Source organism: Calypte anna, chromosome 11 (assembly GCF_003957555.1).
Source record: "Calypte anna isolate BGI_N300 chromosome 11, bCalAnn1_v1.p, whole genome shotgun sequence".
Taxonomy (NCBI): domain Eukaryota; kingdom Metazoa; phylum Chordata; class Aves; order Apodiformes; family Trochilidae; genus Calypte; species Calypte anna.
This window is the reverse complement of record NC_044257.1, coordinates 5,051,590-5,070,650: the sequence shown is the minus strand read 5'-3', so window position 1 is coordinate 5,070,650 and position 19,061 is coordinate 5,051,590. Positions and strand designations below refer to the sequence as shown.

At 34.0% G+C, this 19,061-nt stretch overlaps 1 protein-coding gene across 1 annotated transcript in view; it reads right to left on the bottom strand.

The window, feature by feature from the left end:
* Positions 1–395: 395 nt before the first annotated feature.
* The window catches only part of RPGRIP1L (RPGRIP1 like), a 56,314-nt gene continuing 37,648 nt past the window's right edge, over positions 396–19,061 (bottom strand). The window contains exons 24-27 of the mRNA XM_030457686.1: positions 13,126–13,309; positions 7,461–7,545; positions 3,663–3,796; positions 396–1,000 (exon numbers count right to left, since the gene is read on the bottom strand). Coding sequence (XP_030313546.1) covers positions 888–1,000; positions 3,663–3,796; positions 7,461–7,545; positions 13,126–13,309 — 516 coding nt within the window. The 3' untranslated portion in view covers positions 396–887. The remainder of the gene's footprint in view (positions 1,001–3,662; positions 3,797–7,460; positions 7,546–13,125; positions 13,310–19,061) is intronic.

The window sequence follows — 19,061 nt, the reverse complement described above, 5'->3', positions numbered from 1 at the left end:
ACAATTGCTTGTATATGTTTGATCTAAGTTCTAAAAGTGACAAAAAACAAATGAAAACACAGTTGCCTTTCCCTAGAGCTCAAACTAGATGAAGCAAAATCTGATACTTTATGGCTTTTGTGCTTTGTCAGATGTTGGCTGGAAGCAAATCTTTTACTGTAAAGAAATATGATTGTGCCTGCCCTCCCCCTACTTTAAATCATGATAATCATAAACAGCTGATTATAATGTTAGCAGAAGGGTAAAAGTTATTTAAAAAAAGGTTGCAGTAATTTAATAAGTCCTGCAACTAGCCTCATTTTTTATATTTAATTGATAGGAACTGCATGCATCAAAGAAAACACATACTGAGATTTAATGTGCATAAAATGGATATTAGCATTTTAAAGAGGCAGATTAACACATTAATCCAAGTAATTTTCATATATTGCTTTTAATAAAATCTTCACAGTATAAAATTCTTAATGAGGCTAATCACAGGCATTCCATTTAGTGGGGTGATTAGGGATAACATAAAAGTATTTTTAATCAGTTTTCTAAGGCTTATGGTTTTTTTATTAAAAATTAAAAATTTGACTTGCATTTTTATTACTGTTTTATGTAGGAAAAAAATCTTGCAAATGCAAATAAAGCACATCATTCAATCATGTAGGTATTAATTATTTACAAGATGTTGTCCATTGTGGAGAGATTCTTAGCCTTAGGGGGGAAATATAAAAACAAACAGACTGAAAAGTATACAAAACTTTACAACTACAAATCAAGCGTCCTTTTCATATAAATTATACATTAAATATACTGTAAGAATTACAAAGATCTCATCTTTGAAGCACTATCAAGCCTGTATTTACACTGGGAGAAGGAACTTCTGTAGGCAAACTTCCCTTTCATGCCTCGTAGTCATCTGTGCATTCCTCATAGACTGAACGCAGTGCATGGAGGGCTTCCACTGTTACTTTGAGCTTTCCAATTACTGCACTATCATCTTCTGAATCAAAAACTAGAAAGGAAACACCAGAAAACAGCATTAGCAATTTCATTTCAGGTTTAGTGCTGAAAAGTTTCCTTAGCATTAGGACACATTGAAAGGGTGCCTACCATCTGCCTAAAAAAGCAAATACATCAACAAATAAATCCATGATCTTCAATTTTAGGCACTCAGCTTACTGAAAACACAGCATTCTAACAATCAGAATGTACATCAATAAAAGCATTAGTGGTGGAATTTAAGTTGAAATAAAGAAAAATATCTTTATGACAATTGCCTATATATAAATTCATCACTTTTAACAAAGCCTGAGGATGTTCCAATCTCTATTAAGATCCATATGCATACTAATAAATATTTTTAGATAAAAAATACAGTGATTAATTCATTTCCTACACTGTGTATGACCAGTCAAAATCAGCTGAGACAGTATTTAGATAATAAATTGCTTTTTCCAGTCTGTGCAATGCAATTATTTTATTCCAGGTCTCTCCATAAAATAGTGAACTGTGAACTCACTTGCCTAAACTAACGTTATATTTGCGTATGTGGTTTCAAAAGCAGTATTCAAGATTTCTGGAAAAGAGAAATCAGATAGGATTTAAAATTCCACTCTTTTACAATATCTAAGTAAGCCCAGAGGGCCACAATCTCTGCTGCTGTGATTTGCTAACAGTAAAAAATTATGCTCTTTCTGAATCCTATATAAAAAACAATGAGGCTGCCTAAAAATTACTCCAGATCATATTTGAATAAACCCCATTTTGACAGCTCATCTTTGCAAAGCACATTATAAAGCAAACAAATAGCAAAGTTATGTATTTACTTATATAAATTAGGAAAAGGACTCTTGGATATGCAATGATACTGCATGCTACAACTTCTAAACTGCTGGGACAGCTCAGGAGAGGTTTGGAGAAGAAGAAACATGGGATAAACTTTCCATCACTTACTTTTTTAATAGAACTATTATACAAGAGACAGGATGCTATTCTTAGAGATTCAAACCATTTTGCATACCCTTGGACTCAGAAAAACATCAATTTAAAGAGCAGACTTCTGGGGACATTATTCTTTTTACTTAGAAGAACAGTAGGATAACTGTAATTTATGGTACCAGAATATAACACTAATTCTATTTTCTCAGTTTTAATATTGTCATATTATCTCTGAGACATATTGTTATATGTCTTGTCTACACTCTCATCCATCCTCTTGCTTAGCCATTCACTTAATTGCTGCAAATTGCATGTAGGCCACTTACACACTATCAGCTATGCAAGGAACAAGATATGAAAAAGGTAAGAGGTTTGCAGTCCACAAAAAGAATTGTAAGAATTTTTAAAGTTTTGTGAAAGGTGTCTTTAAAGGATAGGGAATGGTATTTGTATCAGTAATCAATCTTATCAAATGGGAATTATGACAAAATGGGACATATGGCCAGTAAACAAAAGCAAGTTCCCAGTGGGAGACTATGAACCATCTCTTTGGAGATGGTGTTTTTGTGTAACTACTTGGACAAAAAACACTGATAGAGAAAAGATGATGTGGCTCAGCCACAGGAAGAAAAGCATAAAATCTTTATGCTAATTTTCCAAAGTATGGAAATTTTATTGTTCTTAGAATTTTCCTTATCATGTTCCTGAAACTCTGATGCACACTTTGAGAAGTTTAGCTACAGCACTGATTCAAATCATGCATAATAATGGAAATGGATGAGAAAGCTTTCCCTCAGTTTCCCCATCATTCTAATGGTAATGAGACACAACAGTAGAAGCAGCAAAGTCACCCTGGCTTGGGGTCACATTCCTAGGGTTAACCAGAGTCTCCCTATTGAAATGAGAACCTTGGGAACATGGGTGTGCTGTGCCCAGTTGGCTCACTTACCTTTACAGGAGAGTGGGGAAGGAGGACAGAGAGGAAAAGTTAAGGAGAAAACCACAGCATGGATAACCATGTCCTTGCTACTGTGGGGAACAGTCAAGTCTAAGCAAGGGGAAAATTTTCCTTCATTGTGGAAGGACCAAGTAGCCACATTGAGTCCTGCCAGCATTATAAAAATACTGTTGTAAGACCTGGGACATGGAAGTTTCCACACCTTCTACTCACCTCACCTTTCTTCATGGAGTCACAGTGAAAATTTTCTCAGTCTTTTACAGAAGGATGCTTGCTCTAAACTCATACCCAAGTAAAGCCACCAGTATTTCCTATTGTCTCAAATACAGGTTTCATACAGAGGACACAAGCCTGAGTTGCTAACTCTGGGGTTTGTAACATCACTTCAAATAAGATATAGACATTAGCATTACAGAATTACTGACAAATTTTAAGAAGAAAATATTTATAGTCTTACTAGTATGAAGTATGTTGCATAAAAAACGTTAATGTCTTTAAAGTCCTCAGGATTTAGAAACTAATTACTATGACCTGAGAATGCTGTTTGATTGGTTTTGGTTTTTCTAAACAGATACTAAGGAATAACAATAGTACACAGCTGTTGTAGACTTCTGCAAACACACGTAGAAGCCATTAATTAAAATTAAAATTAGTTAATATTTCTTATGGAAAAAATGTAAAAAAAATCAGATGCACAGTAAAGCTTGCAAAGAACAGAAATTCAACAAATATTTTTTAGGTTACAAAAGGCAACAACAAAGTATTTTCCCAAATTTACCATCAATATCTTGCTCAATGATATCTCTTTGCTTCTGGAATATCTCTCTCAAACTGACATAAGCAAAACCAATATCTTCACATTCAAGGTCCTGTTCATCTTCAGGGGGATCAGTGACCACTGTAAATCGTAGGCTAAGAAGGCAAAAAAGACAAATACATTTTTACCTTCAAAAAGGGTTGAAAATCAACCCCAGAACCAGACAAAAGGCAAAACCACAAATTCTGTTTAGTTAAGCATAAACTAGAACTCTTTATCAACTTAATTAAACATTTTACGTTACAACAACAGCCCGAGACCCTTTTTTCCACCTTCTTCAACATTATTTAGCAGCATCAGAATGACAGAGAGGTTATAACACAGATCTGCAAGGCTTGCAGAATTTTTTTATTTTTGTCCCACTGCTTTGCTACTCTGTTGCACAATTCTTGTTCATATGACAATGACAGGCAGAATAGTCTAAGGATGAGATACTTTTTCACATTTGAAATGTGCATGTTTAGCTCAGCAGAAGAAATTTTGACACCCTATTAAAAGCACTGTGTGGAAAGATACTTGCTAGCCACTGCAAGAAAGCCTAGAGAACTACATGAAACTTTCCTGCTAATAAAGGGCTAAAAGAAAAGTAAAAAATAACAGTGGCCTTAACCTTAAAATGTGCTTTATTTACAATAAAGCAGAAAAAGCTGGAACAAATATCTGTTGTTGTTGCCATGATTAGACTTGGATGTGTCATGACCAGCAGGGAATTTAGAGTGCCTGTGATGCAGTTAAATTTGATTTTAATTCTTTGTTGCAGAGATAAGTAAATTTTAATAAGTAAGAACACTTTGTATGTTAATACAGTAGGCTAATGTGAAGCCAGCACAGCACACATGCTCTATACTCCTACAGCATGGATGTGTGGATGTTTAGTTTTTTGTTGTTGTTTTTTTACTTTGGAGAACAATTACTTCACATAGTGTGGTTTTTGGAGTAACAACCATCTCCTACCAAGAAATGATGCACCTGTCAGGATCAGCCTGGAAACCTCTTGCATAAAGCTGTTCACTCTTGTTATCACAGCAGGGTGACTGTTAGAATGGATTCCCATTCTTCACATATGTCTTGACACTTGTCAGAAGAGCATACACTCCATTGCCAGGTCTGTAAGCACTCTAAGTACAGCCTGGCATGAGGAATTTCTACACTCTTAAAATGCCTGAAAGGCAACAGTGAAATACAAAGAGGATGATGAATAAAAGGTAACTATGAAACAGTTAATGTAAGTTAAATGGACTGCCAGTAATGCCTCCTTTTATTGACTGATTTTAAGACTTGAACACTTAAGTAAATAACTACTGGGTTCAGATGATAAAATAATAAGTTTGTATAATTTTCCCCCCAAGTTTTACAGATATTAGTAAGCATAACTTGCTAACATAAATAAGGAATGCAATTTGAATCCCTGTTATGTAGAAAAAGAAACAAACCAAAAAGGCTACCCCTGGTACAAAGTATAGCTATAAGAAAAAGCAAGTGTTCTGGCAAAATTTCCATATTAATGATGGAATTACTGTCTGCCTGAAAATGTAGTTGAAGGCAAAGGTGCTAGTCAAAAAAGAAGTATCTTCAAGATAGGCAACAATTACTAATCTAAATGGGATTTCAAAGTCTTCCGAGTCTCCTTCTACCTCATGTTCATACATTTCAGATTTTGTTTCATTCTGTTTAGCAGTAGTGAATATTCTTGTACTTTCTGCCCCTAAATCCACGTAATTCAAGTGTGGAATCAAAATCAGCATTTCTGATAAATACTTACAATGATTCCATATCAAGAGATGAAACTGAAATAAAAGAAAAATCTGCTTTCTTTTGAAATCATGTTTTTAAATTAAAGTAAATCCCACACCTAAAAAATAGACTTTCCCATATAACCACCATATCAAGCTACATTTATTTATTTTTAAAGTATAAGCTACAAGTGTACAAAACTCTGAATATCCCCATTTTCAGGGCCAAGTAGGCTTCTGTTTCCATTATAGGATTAGGCTAGGTCTAGGATTTTTAATGTATTATATCATTATCTCTATTAATATTTAAGAATATTTATCTTTTTCAAGGGACATTTATTAAAGCAACTCTCCTTTTGTAAGATGAAAGTAGCACGTGGCATACCTAGTTATGTTCTAAGAGGGAACCAATCATTATGAATATCATTTCAATACCATTTATTGTGATAGGGAGAAAATTACTTGAAAACACAGCACCTAATATACATAATACACTACCTATGCTCCTATAAGCCAGTGTAGCACAAACACCAATAAAGTGTCAGGCTAAACCATATGCAGGCAATTTACAATGATATTTATATCCTTGATAATTTGGTTTCCTGAGCTTTCAAACCATTATTTTAATTCAGTTCTTATTTCAACTGAAAAAGATTTGATATTAGTTTGTAAGGATTGTGATAGGAAACATGTGTTGAAGATACAACTTTGACGGGTTTAAAATGCATGGAGTTGAAAGCATTTGGTGTGTAGGCAGAATCTTTCCATAAATTTTGTTTCTTTTTGTTTCTTGGTGGTCCTCTTGCTAGGCTGAAGTGAGGAATTTGACTGCTGATGAACCTTCTACCTTGCTGTTTAGCAAACACAGAAGTGAAATTTCAATACAGACCAAACTACACACACTGATAAATGCAGAAAAGAACCTGCCTTGTAACACAGAGGACAGGGGCAGGTTCTGAAGATGAATGGCTCTTTCATGGGAAAAAGCTCACTGCTGTTATTTTACCTTATTTTTACCTTCGGTTTGTTAAACACTTACTATAGACTTCTAAGTGTTTACAGGTGAAAGTGCAGCCTACAAGACTGGCTACTTTCCTTTGCTGAGTTATCCTTCAGGAAAAAGAATACTTTGTCCTCAATATTGTAAAGTCTTAGTCGAAGATGTTTTCTGGCCAAGGTGTGAAACTCAGCTTTAGAAAGGAAATGGAATGAAGAGAGATGACTCTCTCTTTCTTGCTGCAGAATGGATCTCTGATTTGTGAATACATATTTAAAAAATTTACAAGTAATTGCTCTATTTCAGCTACAATCAGTGCATATTCCACTCTTCTGCAAATTCAGTCCTGCACCTTTATATTAATAATTTTACTATTTTAGTGAAGATTGACCTTCAAGAGGAAACAGAATCAAGGTATGACATTCATTCTCTCAAAGTATTTTCTATGCTAGCTCAATCAAAATATAAGAACAGATTTATTATTATAAGCTTGAATAAAACTAATTTATAGTTTCTCATAGATATAGATATATATAATAGCTGACAGCTGCTTCAGTAGGTAGGTAGGCAGGTATGTGGGTAGGTTGGTTTTTGAGAATGCTAGGGCCAAGGAACATTTCCTGAAGCTCTTTTGCTCCCACTTTTAGTCCTTAGAATTCAGAAAGCAACAGGTGTATTACTCTGAATCAGATAGATATGGGCTTTTCAAACTACTTTTTCTCAGACTGCTAATGATAAAATCTCTTTTGAAAAACAAGGTTCTTTAAAACAAAGAACAAACCCAAACCCATAGCATGATAAAACCATAAAGAAATGTTGCTATATTCCATGCCATGCAAACCTGGTCAGAGAAGAAATACAGAACAACTCCCACATGAGAATGTGGGCATCATTCCTAGCTGAAATTTTCTCTGGTTAGTTATGTCTGTACTTCTGAGTGACAAGTCCTCAATAAAGTCCAACAACAAGGCAAACCATAAACATTATTTACAAAGGTCTTTGGTAAAGTTTTTCAGCACTGGAAGGTACCTGTCAGTGTGTAGATCTGGCTTGAGAAGCATAGACTTGAGATACTCTCTTCTTGCACGATTATTTGCCTTATCCACGTGTATCACTGCCAAGCAAATCACAATCGATAGAATTAGTTAGCAGTTGATTTTAATCTTTCAGAAGACAGAACATGAAGAACAGTGAAGAAAACCCAAACATTTCTTTCCCTTGTCTTTGCTAAGGAACAGCAACAATGTTTGAATCAAATCTGAAAGGTCATGTGATCTAATGGTGTGTCACTGGCAGGTTTATGTGCACGCTGTCAAAAAAGATACAAGCAGCATCTAAGCATGGTCCATAGCTGTCATTTTCTGTTAATGGCAATAGCAGTCATGATTTTAAAAGCCAGTGGTCTTTATTGCTTTGTATTGGAAGTGATTTACTGCATTTTCTTCCACTGAGGAAGCCAGTGATAATGATAATGCATGGCAGAGTGCTTGTCCTTTTTGACAGCCTCAGTAATTTAATCCTTATTTCCTGCCACAATATTTTAATAGGAGAAGCATCTCTAGACCGATGGACTGAAGAAAATCCACAGCCTGGGGAGTGTGTGCAAGTGCTCTGAAAGCCTTTTATTGTTTTAACTTAAAATACAACAGGAGGAGCAGCTTTTAATTTTTGTACCATTGACATGATTTACAGTGAAAAATAGCCTTGGTTTGGTAAAATAATAAAAAGAATGAGAAAAATGGATTTAGGAAATGGCTCAAGAAGTTTTTTGACCTGTTATATTAACAAAGTAGCTTCTTACAAACAGTATCAGTCAGCAAGGGATCAGTAAAATACTGTGAAAGCAGTTTTCAGGATGCAAGAACTGAAAAACAGTGTTAAAGGATGCACTTTTTTTCTTTAAGAAATGCAGCTGTAAAAAATTTCACCAACAGAATTAATATAACCTTCTGAAAAACAAACATAGTTCTTACCATCATAGTTCAAACAATGTTCTAGGAACATTTTTCATCTGTTTTTGAGGGCAGGAGAGCTAGAAATTTGTCTGTCTTTAGATTCCAAAAATGTACTCAAAAAATGCTTTTTCAGCCTCTCACAATAAGATTTCTTTCTCCTATGTGGTGACAGAAATCCTTAATGTATTTCACACTCCCAACTACTACCCAAAATAAACTCATTTTTATAAACAGGAATTACCAACTCTACAAAGAAGTTCAGTGCAATGGAATACAAGAGTACAAAAGAGGTAAGAAGGCTGAAGTTAATTCCTTGCAGAGGAATGTACTGAGGGACATATCATTACATTCTTGCAGAACTCTTGGTTCTCCAGTTTCCTCCAAAGCTGTTCCTCAGCTCTTACCTGGCCAGCAGAATCACTATTAGAAATAGCTTACTCCCAGTAACACTCCAATTGCTATCTGAATAATTCAGCCAAAGGAATGTGCAATTTAACAACTTTTCCTCCACTAACAGAAAGCAAAGCATTAGTGTTCTCTCTTGGAATCCTCTGTTTCCACCTACAATAAACTTATTTTCTTACTTAAGTTAAAAGAAGCTGCTACTGCCATCTGCTATTCTTTTGGGCATGTGGATGACTTTCCACATGTGCTGCTCTCATGGCCAAGTGTTCCTGGGGCCACCACAGGAAGTGATGGGGAGGCAGCAGGGAGACAGATGGACAGCCAAAGAACTTCAAAGAAGCTGCCACATCAACAGATTCTTCCCTTTCCCATAAGCATCCCAAATGGAATTTCCTAAGTTTATTTATACTGTATATATAAAAATATTTTAAATAGAAATTATTTACAAACCTAATGAGTTTGGTATAAATTTATTCCAGTGGAAAAATTGGAAAATATTCAGTGCAGGAACTGCATGCAAGTCTGGGGAAAATGATTAACTATTGTGAAAATTTATTTTTAGATACTGATGAATAACATGCTTCCATATCACCACTTAGTATTGTTTGGTCTCAGAATTCTAGCACCACTCAAAGACAGAATCTCTCTTATTTCTATCCAGCTGATTGCAAAAAACATTCAAAATTAACTTGTGACAGTTTGCATCAAAAGTTATAATTTAAAGTTTGTCCTAAAGAAGCACTAAAATCTGAAGATTACAATGACCCTGGAACCCAGCAATTCTGAAGATTAACAGAGCTGATGCTCCTATTTCATGGGTTTTTTTCATATTTCCCTTTATAACAAAGCTAAATGCCTATGTAATGAAGCAGAGTTTATCACAATGAAGTAAAAATTGGCTCTCAGTGTTGAGCTTTAATGGGGAAAAGGAATAAACACATTCTGCCAATGTTTTCTGATGTAAGATCTTAATGCTTTGATTTGAGCTCACCTGAGGAATCCACCTTTTAGAATATGCATCTTTAGAGGTTTATTTTTAATATAAAATAACTCCCATTATCTTTCCCCAAGCCCTCACTCCTTGGCTCTACTTACACTTTGCCTTCAAGTTGTTCAAATAACCACCCAGTCACTCAAGAGAGAAAGCTTTCCAATTCAGTAACAAAAATCTCTGCAAAGTTTCCTAAATGTCCATTCTACTTCTGCTGCTTGTTCTCCAGTACCATTGTATACAGAGATAAGGATGCATTTCAAAACTATCAATCTCACTTTTTAGTATCTTTCTTGCCATTCCAGCACTATCACAGCTCAGTCTTCATATTTAACAGAATATGAGTGCGTTCTCTTAACATTTAAGAACTAAGTGTGGTTGTGACAATAAAAATGTTTATTTTACTGACATTAAGAGTAAAGTATCAATGGATGCATTTACATATGAGGGAGACTGGGGTTTGTTTGCTTGGAGCAACATTTCTGTATGTTTTTCTGACAGTGAAATTGCAATTATGTTCACCTTAAAGCATACACTGTGACATGACTGGAAGTAAAGAATTCCTGGCACACCATTTTAAACTGCATTCAGAAGTTAAAAGATGAATTCATTGGTTACTATGATCTGCAACATGCTCTAACATCAAAATGGGACTGTAACAAAAAAACCCAAACAAAACAAAACAAAACAACAAACCTAAAACCAACAAACCACATCAGAATCCTCTCTTTTTACCAAATTGCAGGACAGAGCCATATTGTAAGCACAATTTGGCAAGTTCTTTTTTTTCCAAGACCTTGGAGGAAAGAAAATTATCTTCTAACTCTTTCTACTCAAGAAGCCATAGTCAAATGAAACAATTCACACCAAGCTATGTGTTCAAATCACTTGTGGAAAGGGAAATCCACAGGATCTTCCATGTCCAGATCAATGGAATTCTACTGTATTGTTTTTCAACAATAAAGGATGTTCAAAATGTATGGAATAAATGTTTTCTGAGCAACAAATCTCATGGAGCCCTATCTTTTTAGAATAGTAATACTATTCCAGTTATAGATAATATAAAATATTTTCTTTATAACAGTTAGTGGTTTTCTAGATTGTTTATGGACTTCTGATTTTTTCATACAAAAACCTAGAAGACTTAGCTTCTTTTAAGCTCACTGTAAATTTCTTCCTAACCATGCAAATCTCATTTTTATTAAAGAAAATATTCAATTAACCTCAAATATTCAACAGATTCAAATCTAATTAGATATGACTAGGAGATGCAGTAAAGCTACAGTAAACACACATGCATTTTTCATTACTATTATCTTACTGGTCTTCCAACTGACCATCAAACATCAGTTTTTTCCTCTCTGCAGGCACAGATAATCTTGAGGAGAAATTAGATGACCAGTTACCTAAGTAAAATTTGGCAAATAACAACCACATTAGTAAAATGCTGCTGAGTACAACCCTGAAGCAATTAGGAGCAACATCACCTTTTGATATTAAGTTGTTAGAATATTTTAAAGTTCAAACACTTCTATATTCCATAATTATATAGAAAAAACAGCTATGAGGACAGGCTTTGACTAACAGAAATATTATGATGAAGAACTGCCAGACTGGAAAGCCTTATGAATTACAGTCCTTACAAAGCATGACACTATTTTCAACTACCACAGCTTGAAATACATTTAAGTTTCATAACTGTCCTAAAACTCTGAAATTTCATCCTGTATTCCTATAACTTTGCTAGTTTAATTTTGCAGAGTCAATCCTGAACAAATACCAGCAATACAGAGGAATCAGAATTTTGTGTAATTATTTTTATACCTCCTGAATGCTTCTTATCTTCAAAGCAAGAAGAATTCAAGAAGCAAGAGAAATTAAGTGTTTCATTGACTTATAGTGTTATTTCATTGAGGTAAAAATTAAAAAAACCAAACAAACATAACTATTTCAAATGTCTATCTGAAATATTCAGAAAAGCATATGCAGCAGCTATAAAGATGAGTATTGTTCAGCTTATATAAAGTTCTTATTTATCTGATGTCTCATTTAGCACATGATGGCAGAAATCCTTCATGTTTGAGTGGAATTAACCCACTGTGAAAGAAATAGTTTGAAGTGTCATGGGATTTTGGAGGTTTTTTGATTGTCTGGTTGGTTGGTTAGTTTGTTTCTCTACCTAAAGTCTCAGAAAGATTCCTGTCTTTCTTGGAGTCACAGAAGTTAACATACTGTACCCTGTTCCCTATATTCTCTCCCAAATAGGCAGTAGCTCTATAGCAATGATTGATGTGATGAGGGATTTCAGTCTTCAGCTATGAGATAAAATAATTTACATGAATTAGAAAGATTTGGATGACTAAAATCTTTGGCAGGTTTCCTTCTAAAATCAGGTTTCTAGACAGGAGCAATTTTAAAGGTGACATCACTTGTGTAAAGCCACCTTTACAAAATAATTTTTAAAAGAATGTTTTATCATAATGTCTGCATTTGTGGTGTGTCACAAATATCCAACTGATTCACCCCCTCCAGCATACTCTGTTAAAAATGTAATACTTCAAGTCCAAGACACATGAAGCACTCTGAATGAATCTTAAATGAAATGGACTTTAAATGAAAAAAAAAAAGAATTCATCAATAATTGAAATAAAATGAAATAGCTGGGAAAATAATTAACAAGAGAATTAGGAATTATTACAACAGTTCTGTGTAAGTTATTAGTGTAAATGACATTGTGTACTGACATTAAGTATTGTCAAATGATTGCTTATGGGAAAATAGCATATGGAACATGGAGGATTAACTTTTATGAAGTAAACAGCAGTGTATTAGTATTAAACATGGCTGACAAATTTTCTACTTCAAAAAGTTCTCATTAGAGGGCCACTGAGTATTCCCAAGTGATGATCAAGTCAAATTAAATATTTTTGCTTTTCAGTATTTCAGTAGTACATGGTTACATGAAATGTTTTTCTTTTGCTGTATGATCATATACTGACAAAGAGATCAGTTCATTGTTTTACTCTAAAAAGAACACTGACATTTTAGTTACACATAGTCTAATTTTAATTTTTTTGCACCAGCAACATATATAAATACATTGCAATGCTACCATTTCATACAGAAGTCTGCTTCAGTAACTCATTGAATACTTCAATAATTGCATCCTTACACTGTTTTGTAAAAAACACCTCTAGTATTTCCCAAAATATTTAGGAAATACACAACTACACAGATTCTACACAGATAAACACAGCTATAATATACAGAGGCAGGACTCATTGTTGGCAGGCACAGAATTTATGAGAAGAAACAAGCCTGCTCAGAAATACAACGTACTTACCATTGCTATAGTTATAGTGAATCCTCTGACCACATGCTGGTTTTGGAAGTGACAGTGGGGTTTCCTCTGCAAGGAAATTGTATAATCTGCATTCTACAAAGAGCTGCTGTATTGTTTCATCTGCTGCAATTCGTGACTCAGTAAGACCAAACGATATAATTTCAATCCGGATTTTTTCAGTTGCCTATTTAGGAAAAAAACACAAGCACAATACACATCATTCTCTGTTTCTTGAAGTGTTAACACAAACCAAACTAACATCCGTGTAAATCATTGGCCATTTTGGGTGATTAACACCGACTGATTGATTTTGACACAGCCACAATGAGATTCTGAAGCCCCAGCATTTGCAGTTAGGGGTTTTATTACAACAGACACTGATTTACATTCAGTGCCAAAAATATTTTTGCAGTAGTGATACTCTGCTGGACAAGATTAAGTTAAGGTGACCTTTATGTACAAATGTTACCTCAACCACAAATTTAAGTTGCCAATACTTTTACCTACACATTTAAGTGTTTTGTACCTTGATCCTCCAACTGATTGAAGTAGTCTCAGAAATAGTAGGTACCCAAGTTTTCTAAACAAAAGGGAATTCTTACTCAGTGCCCACTACAGTTTATACTATAAATAGTTCAGTAAAAATACACTAGGTCACTAATTAGAGAGGCACATGAAGCAACACATAATTTATACAGAATTCAACTTGACATACAGAACTTTCCTAGTTAAATCAAACATAAATTTAAAAGTTAAAATTAAAACTATGATAATATATATCATAGCCCAATTGCTCTTTACCAAAGCCTCTCTCATTATCTTTAAAATAACATTTTTTCAGTTGTTTATATGAAATAGTTTCATACTGTTCTGCAAAGCCTATACTATTAGCATACACATCCCTTTTAATAAGATTTATGTATTTAAATGGGAATGTGAGACTTGGCAGTAAGAGTCACAAATATTTCCCTAGGTAACACTAATTCAAAGAAAGAAAAGCCACTCTGGTTTCAAAACTGGAGTACAGAGGTGAGCCTTCAAAGAGGAGTCTTCAAAAAGCAAACAGAACACACTGGAGTTGAGATATGTCAAACTTTTTTCTTTCTTTACTTCTTTTCAAGTTCATAACTTTATTAAGAATATTTCTCCTTTATGGAAATATTTTGACAATTTTTTATTTTAAACTTAAATCACCTGAAGTAATAAATTACAATCAAAAATATTAGCTTTCTAGATTCAGTGTTAGAACTGAAAGTCAGTATTATAATTTATTAAGGAGATGGCTTATATTTTTTCAAGCAAATTATATAATTAATCAAACTGAAAAGCAGGTGTATCCCATTGTAAAAATATCCATCATATAGAACAATTTCCATTGCTGTCAAGGCCTTTCAATATTTGATGAAGTAATTTTACCCCCTCGTTTCAAAAGACATTTCCTTTTATTATGTATCCTAGGACACTAACTAAAAACCCAAATCTGAATATTTCAATAAGGTTGTTTTATTATTCAGTAGATTCATGGAAATTTTACTAGGATGACAGAGAAAATTCCACACCATTCTGTCTCCACTAATACAGGTACACGGCTTCAGCTGGCAATATTACTGGGATTAGCATAGAATGATGAAATATTTAAAGGAAAATTTTTTTTCTAAAATCTAATAAAACAAATGACTGCCAAATGTCATTAAAGTGATGGTCTTTGACTTGAACATGCTTTTCATATTCAAATTTGAAAAGAAAGAGATGAAAGCCTGGAAAGGTTACTCAGTTTCAACTAATAACCTCAAGCACTCTATATTCACATGCATAAAAAATGAAATTGGTTCTATTGTCTAATTTTACTTCAGAAACAACTCTTTTCTTCTTGCACTGAACAGATGTATTAGCATCTGTACTTAAAGTGATATGCTGAGTGGTTTTGTTCGCCCCAAAGTATTTAGTAGCTATGTCAAGCTAGTTTGTACACAGACAGTTTATGAATCAAATCTAAATACAATATCTTGTATTATGAAGTATTTTTTACATAACTTAAAATTTGTTCAACGTATTTAACACTTGTAATTGCATACTCTAGGCAAAAACTATTAGTTTTTTAAGGATAGTGGAGTGAACCCAGTATTCTGCTTTGGAACACAAGAGGCTCACACTGCTAAAGATTCTGGAAAAAAAGTAAATTATTTAGAGTTTAACAGTCATGCATATCTTAGGGCCTGGTTTTCTTAATATTACACATGAATACAACATATACAAAGGAGAACACATACTGATTAAAAAGAATAGGTATTTAGAAATAAAAAATATAGAACTGCTGACAAGCAACATAGCTGGTGTGAGTTCTTTCACTGCTAATACAAATATGCTTATATTATGTAGCCATGCTAAAAATATATGTAGCATCCAATACATGACAGCATCCAATGCATGACATCATTTTTAAACAGTCATTTATATTTCTGTGATGTAGAGTGCAGTATACTTTTAAAATATTTTCCTATGTTGTTTTTCCTTTTTAAGCCCTGGTCTCATTTATTAGGTAGCATTCAAGGCAAAAATCATGTCCAGTTTCTTTCCCTAAAGGATTCTACTTTGATGGGAATAAAATTAGTCTTCAAATTTAGTATTGAATAGAAAATAAAGTGTGAAATTTTCTTTAACAGTGAGACTGGACATATATATCAAAATAAAGAATACTAAATCCTTTGAGGGAAAGAAACTGGTTCAGTGCTTGCTGATTTCAAGTGAGGAAGGCAAAACATGGGCAAGATATTTGGAATCTACGCTGTGATCTACCTTTGATGAGCAAGTCAGCACCTTGCATGTACACATAAAAATACATACTACAAAACATTATTTTAGTCCCTAATTGCATGTAGTGACTTCCCATGTTAATAGCAACATCTTTTATCTTTAGATCTTCCCCATAATGGTGCAGATGTGAGACTAGAACAGGATCCAGAAATGCTCCCTGACCACCAAATGGGTAAGACCAACAAAGATACATGCACTGCAGACTATTCTCAAGATAAAAAACAAAACAAATACCAACTTTACCAAATCTCAAAGCCATTGGCTACTTTAGTACCAAGAAGTCATACAGTTAAGTACTTCAAATGCTCTGCTAACTTAAAACTGCCCTTCATTTCAAAAGGAAGCATGATTTTAAGGTTAATAAGCATGAAAGAGAACATTTCTTGATAAAAAGAGGTGTTACACTGCACATTAGCAGTATGTTAAAACACACTGACACTCAAGTTACAGAAATAAGATTAAATAATTAATGCTATTATGTAAAATCCTAAAAAAGACAAGCACAAGATAATTTCTGCTTTTGAATATATATCTATGCATGTACTTTTCTATACAGAGATCAGAGACTTCTGGTTTGATTTGACAAACAAGATTTTCAAATCTGTATATGAAAGCTGGCCAATTTAGGAGAAAACTCTTTAGAATGGGGAGAAAGTAGAAGTATCAGTAGAGAATTTTCATTTGTTAAGGGTGCATCTGTAGTGAAAAAATACATCAAATTGCACACTTTAAATACAGTTGTTCTTTTTATTTAGAGATTTCATACTTAACATTTGATACTGATCCCCACCACCACCATGGCATTATAGTACTCTGTGGGGACAATACAGACAAGCAAAAATGAATAGAACTTGATTCTCTTTCATATGACTCACTACACAAAAAAATTATGTTTGGTTTTATGTATCACTGCTAATCAAAACTCAAGATTTAGTTTCAAACACCATGCTTTGCTTTTTAGACCTTCTGATAGAAAAATGTTCCATTCTACTTGTTAATCCACCATAACTTACTTCCAGGTCAAGGAGCTCTGATAAAGTCTTTTCAGTAAGCTACTGAGAAGCATGCATATTCAGCCACAAAAACTATTACCAAAAAGGTTGAAAATGGCTCCTGTTGCTGCTCCTCCTGTGGGCTTATGCACTCAGCTGGACAGCTGACCTCCTACTTAACATTCTGAATAATTAGCTTTTTTTGTTACCTAAAGAGTAATGACTTACCTAATGACTTAGGATTCTGTGTTTCTGAATCATTAAATCTGCTGTTGAGGATTTTTTGGGTATTATTCCTCCCTCTTCTTTCAGTTCTTCCATCAAGAATAATGACTTGTATGTAGTACATGCTTCTGAGTATCAGTTCAAACTATACTTGACAAGCTCTACAAGTTGTAAATCCATCATTTCAGTGTACTGCCTATTCAAAATACTGTAATCTCAAACTTTACAGTGGCAAAAGACAACTTAGGTTTGTTTGGATTCTTCAAGTGTTCTCTCTCTTACTTTAGTTCCTGACTAATAGTGACCAGAACTGCAAACAATCACTAATGACAGAGAATGGCAAATGCTCTCTTCATGTCAGACCAATCAGTAGTCTTTGAAAATACTGACTACAAAGCTTTAATAAGTAACTTTTATGTTACTCTGATAAGATAGTTTTGTTTCACTTGAGTTTTATTTCTTGTTTTATTAAAAATGATGGTGTAGCACTTCCAGGTCCACAATTTCTTATAGAAGAAATATACTGAGCAACTAAGGTTAGATCTAGACAAGGCTGAGAGAATACAAAGGATTAATATTTCTGGTACTGCAGTATAAAGTGAACTCAGCAACACAGGGAAGTACTAAAACACTGAGATTTTAGCTCTCCAAATTCAGAGCAGATATTCACATAAAAAGGCAGTTTAAGAGAAGCACTGAACTCCTGGAAATCTCCCTGAAGTACACCAAAGGTAGTCTAGTCCTGTTGAAAATAAATAAGAGGAGTAATCAAGACAGCCAAAATTTAAATAGGCAATGCAATATCCAAGGAGTTTTCTTTTTTCTGTGAATGCAGATACCTCCCAGGAAGAAATGCACTATTCAACTAATTATTAAAAAAAATATTGCTTTGCTATATATCAACTTTATGCTTTACAACTTCCTACCTTTGCACATAAATGTTTCATTGATCAGCAGAACCACAAGCACTTGGTACTGCTTTTCAGTGGTGGATAAGGGAGACTTTCTTGACAAAATTAAATAGATCTTAATTCACAGGAACTGTAAATGACAAGTTCAATACACTGCTATTAGCATAAAATAATGCACTCACAGTCTGTGCAACAAAAGACACAAACAGATCTACAGAAAAAAACCAGGACCACTACCAAATAAATTGGGTTTGCCAGTAATTGCCTCATGGGCAAATTTTAAGACAACTTGCAAGCTGACAGCAGTAAACTCTATTGTGGTAACTGAAACCTATATTGTAATCTTTAAGGATAAACTCTAGACATGGGGGTAAAAAGGGAGGAGGGGATGGAAGAAAAAAGCTTTTTCTTTTTTTTTTTTTTCACTATATTTTTTAAATGCAAAGACCATGCCAAAGAAAATGCAAATTCCCAGTTTTGATGTCTATTTTGAGGATCTGAAACAAGGCTTTTAATCAATGTATTATACATCAAATTGATAATGGTAAGTTCTGATTATTCAAATGTATGAAATATTCATAGAGAACTGTCCAAACTTTTACATTTCTCAGACTTCTTTTCTCTATTAATTATCATGCCTGGAAGCTTTTTAGTAAAAGCAGCAGCCGTCAGCCTGACTGAACCTGACAAGCTAGCAAGGCCCAATTACACTGGCACTCGGTGGCACTTTGATGTACTGGAAAGGAAAAGAGATAGGGGCAAATTGTATAGCACATTATGTTAATGACTTGATTTAATCCAGCCACTAAACTTTATGTAGCCTGTTAAAAAAGATGCTAACACTAATTACGCCACTTTGGAAAGGAAAGAAGGGGACAAGCATTTCATACCGACAAAGTGAAGCTCATAAATGTTGTAAATGAAATGAAACAAAATGAAGTAATCTATGATTAATTATACATCATAGACAAGAAGAAAAGAGAAAGAAGCAAGT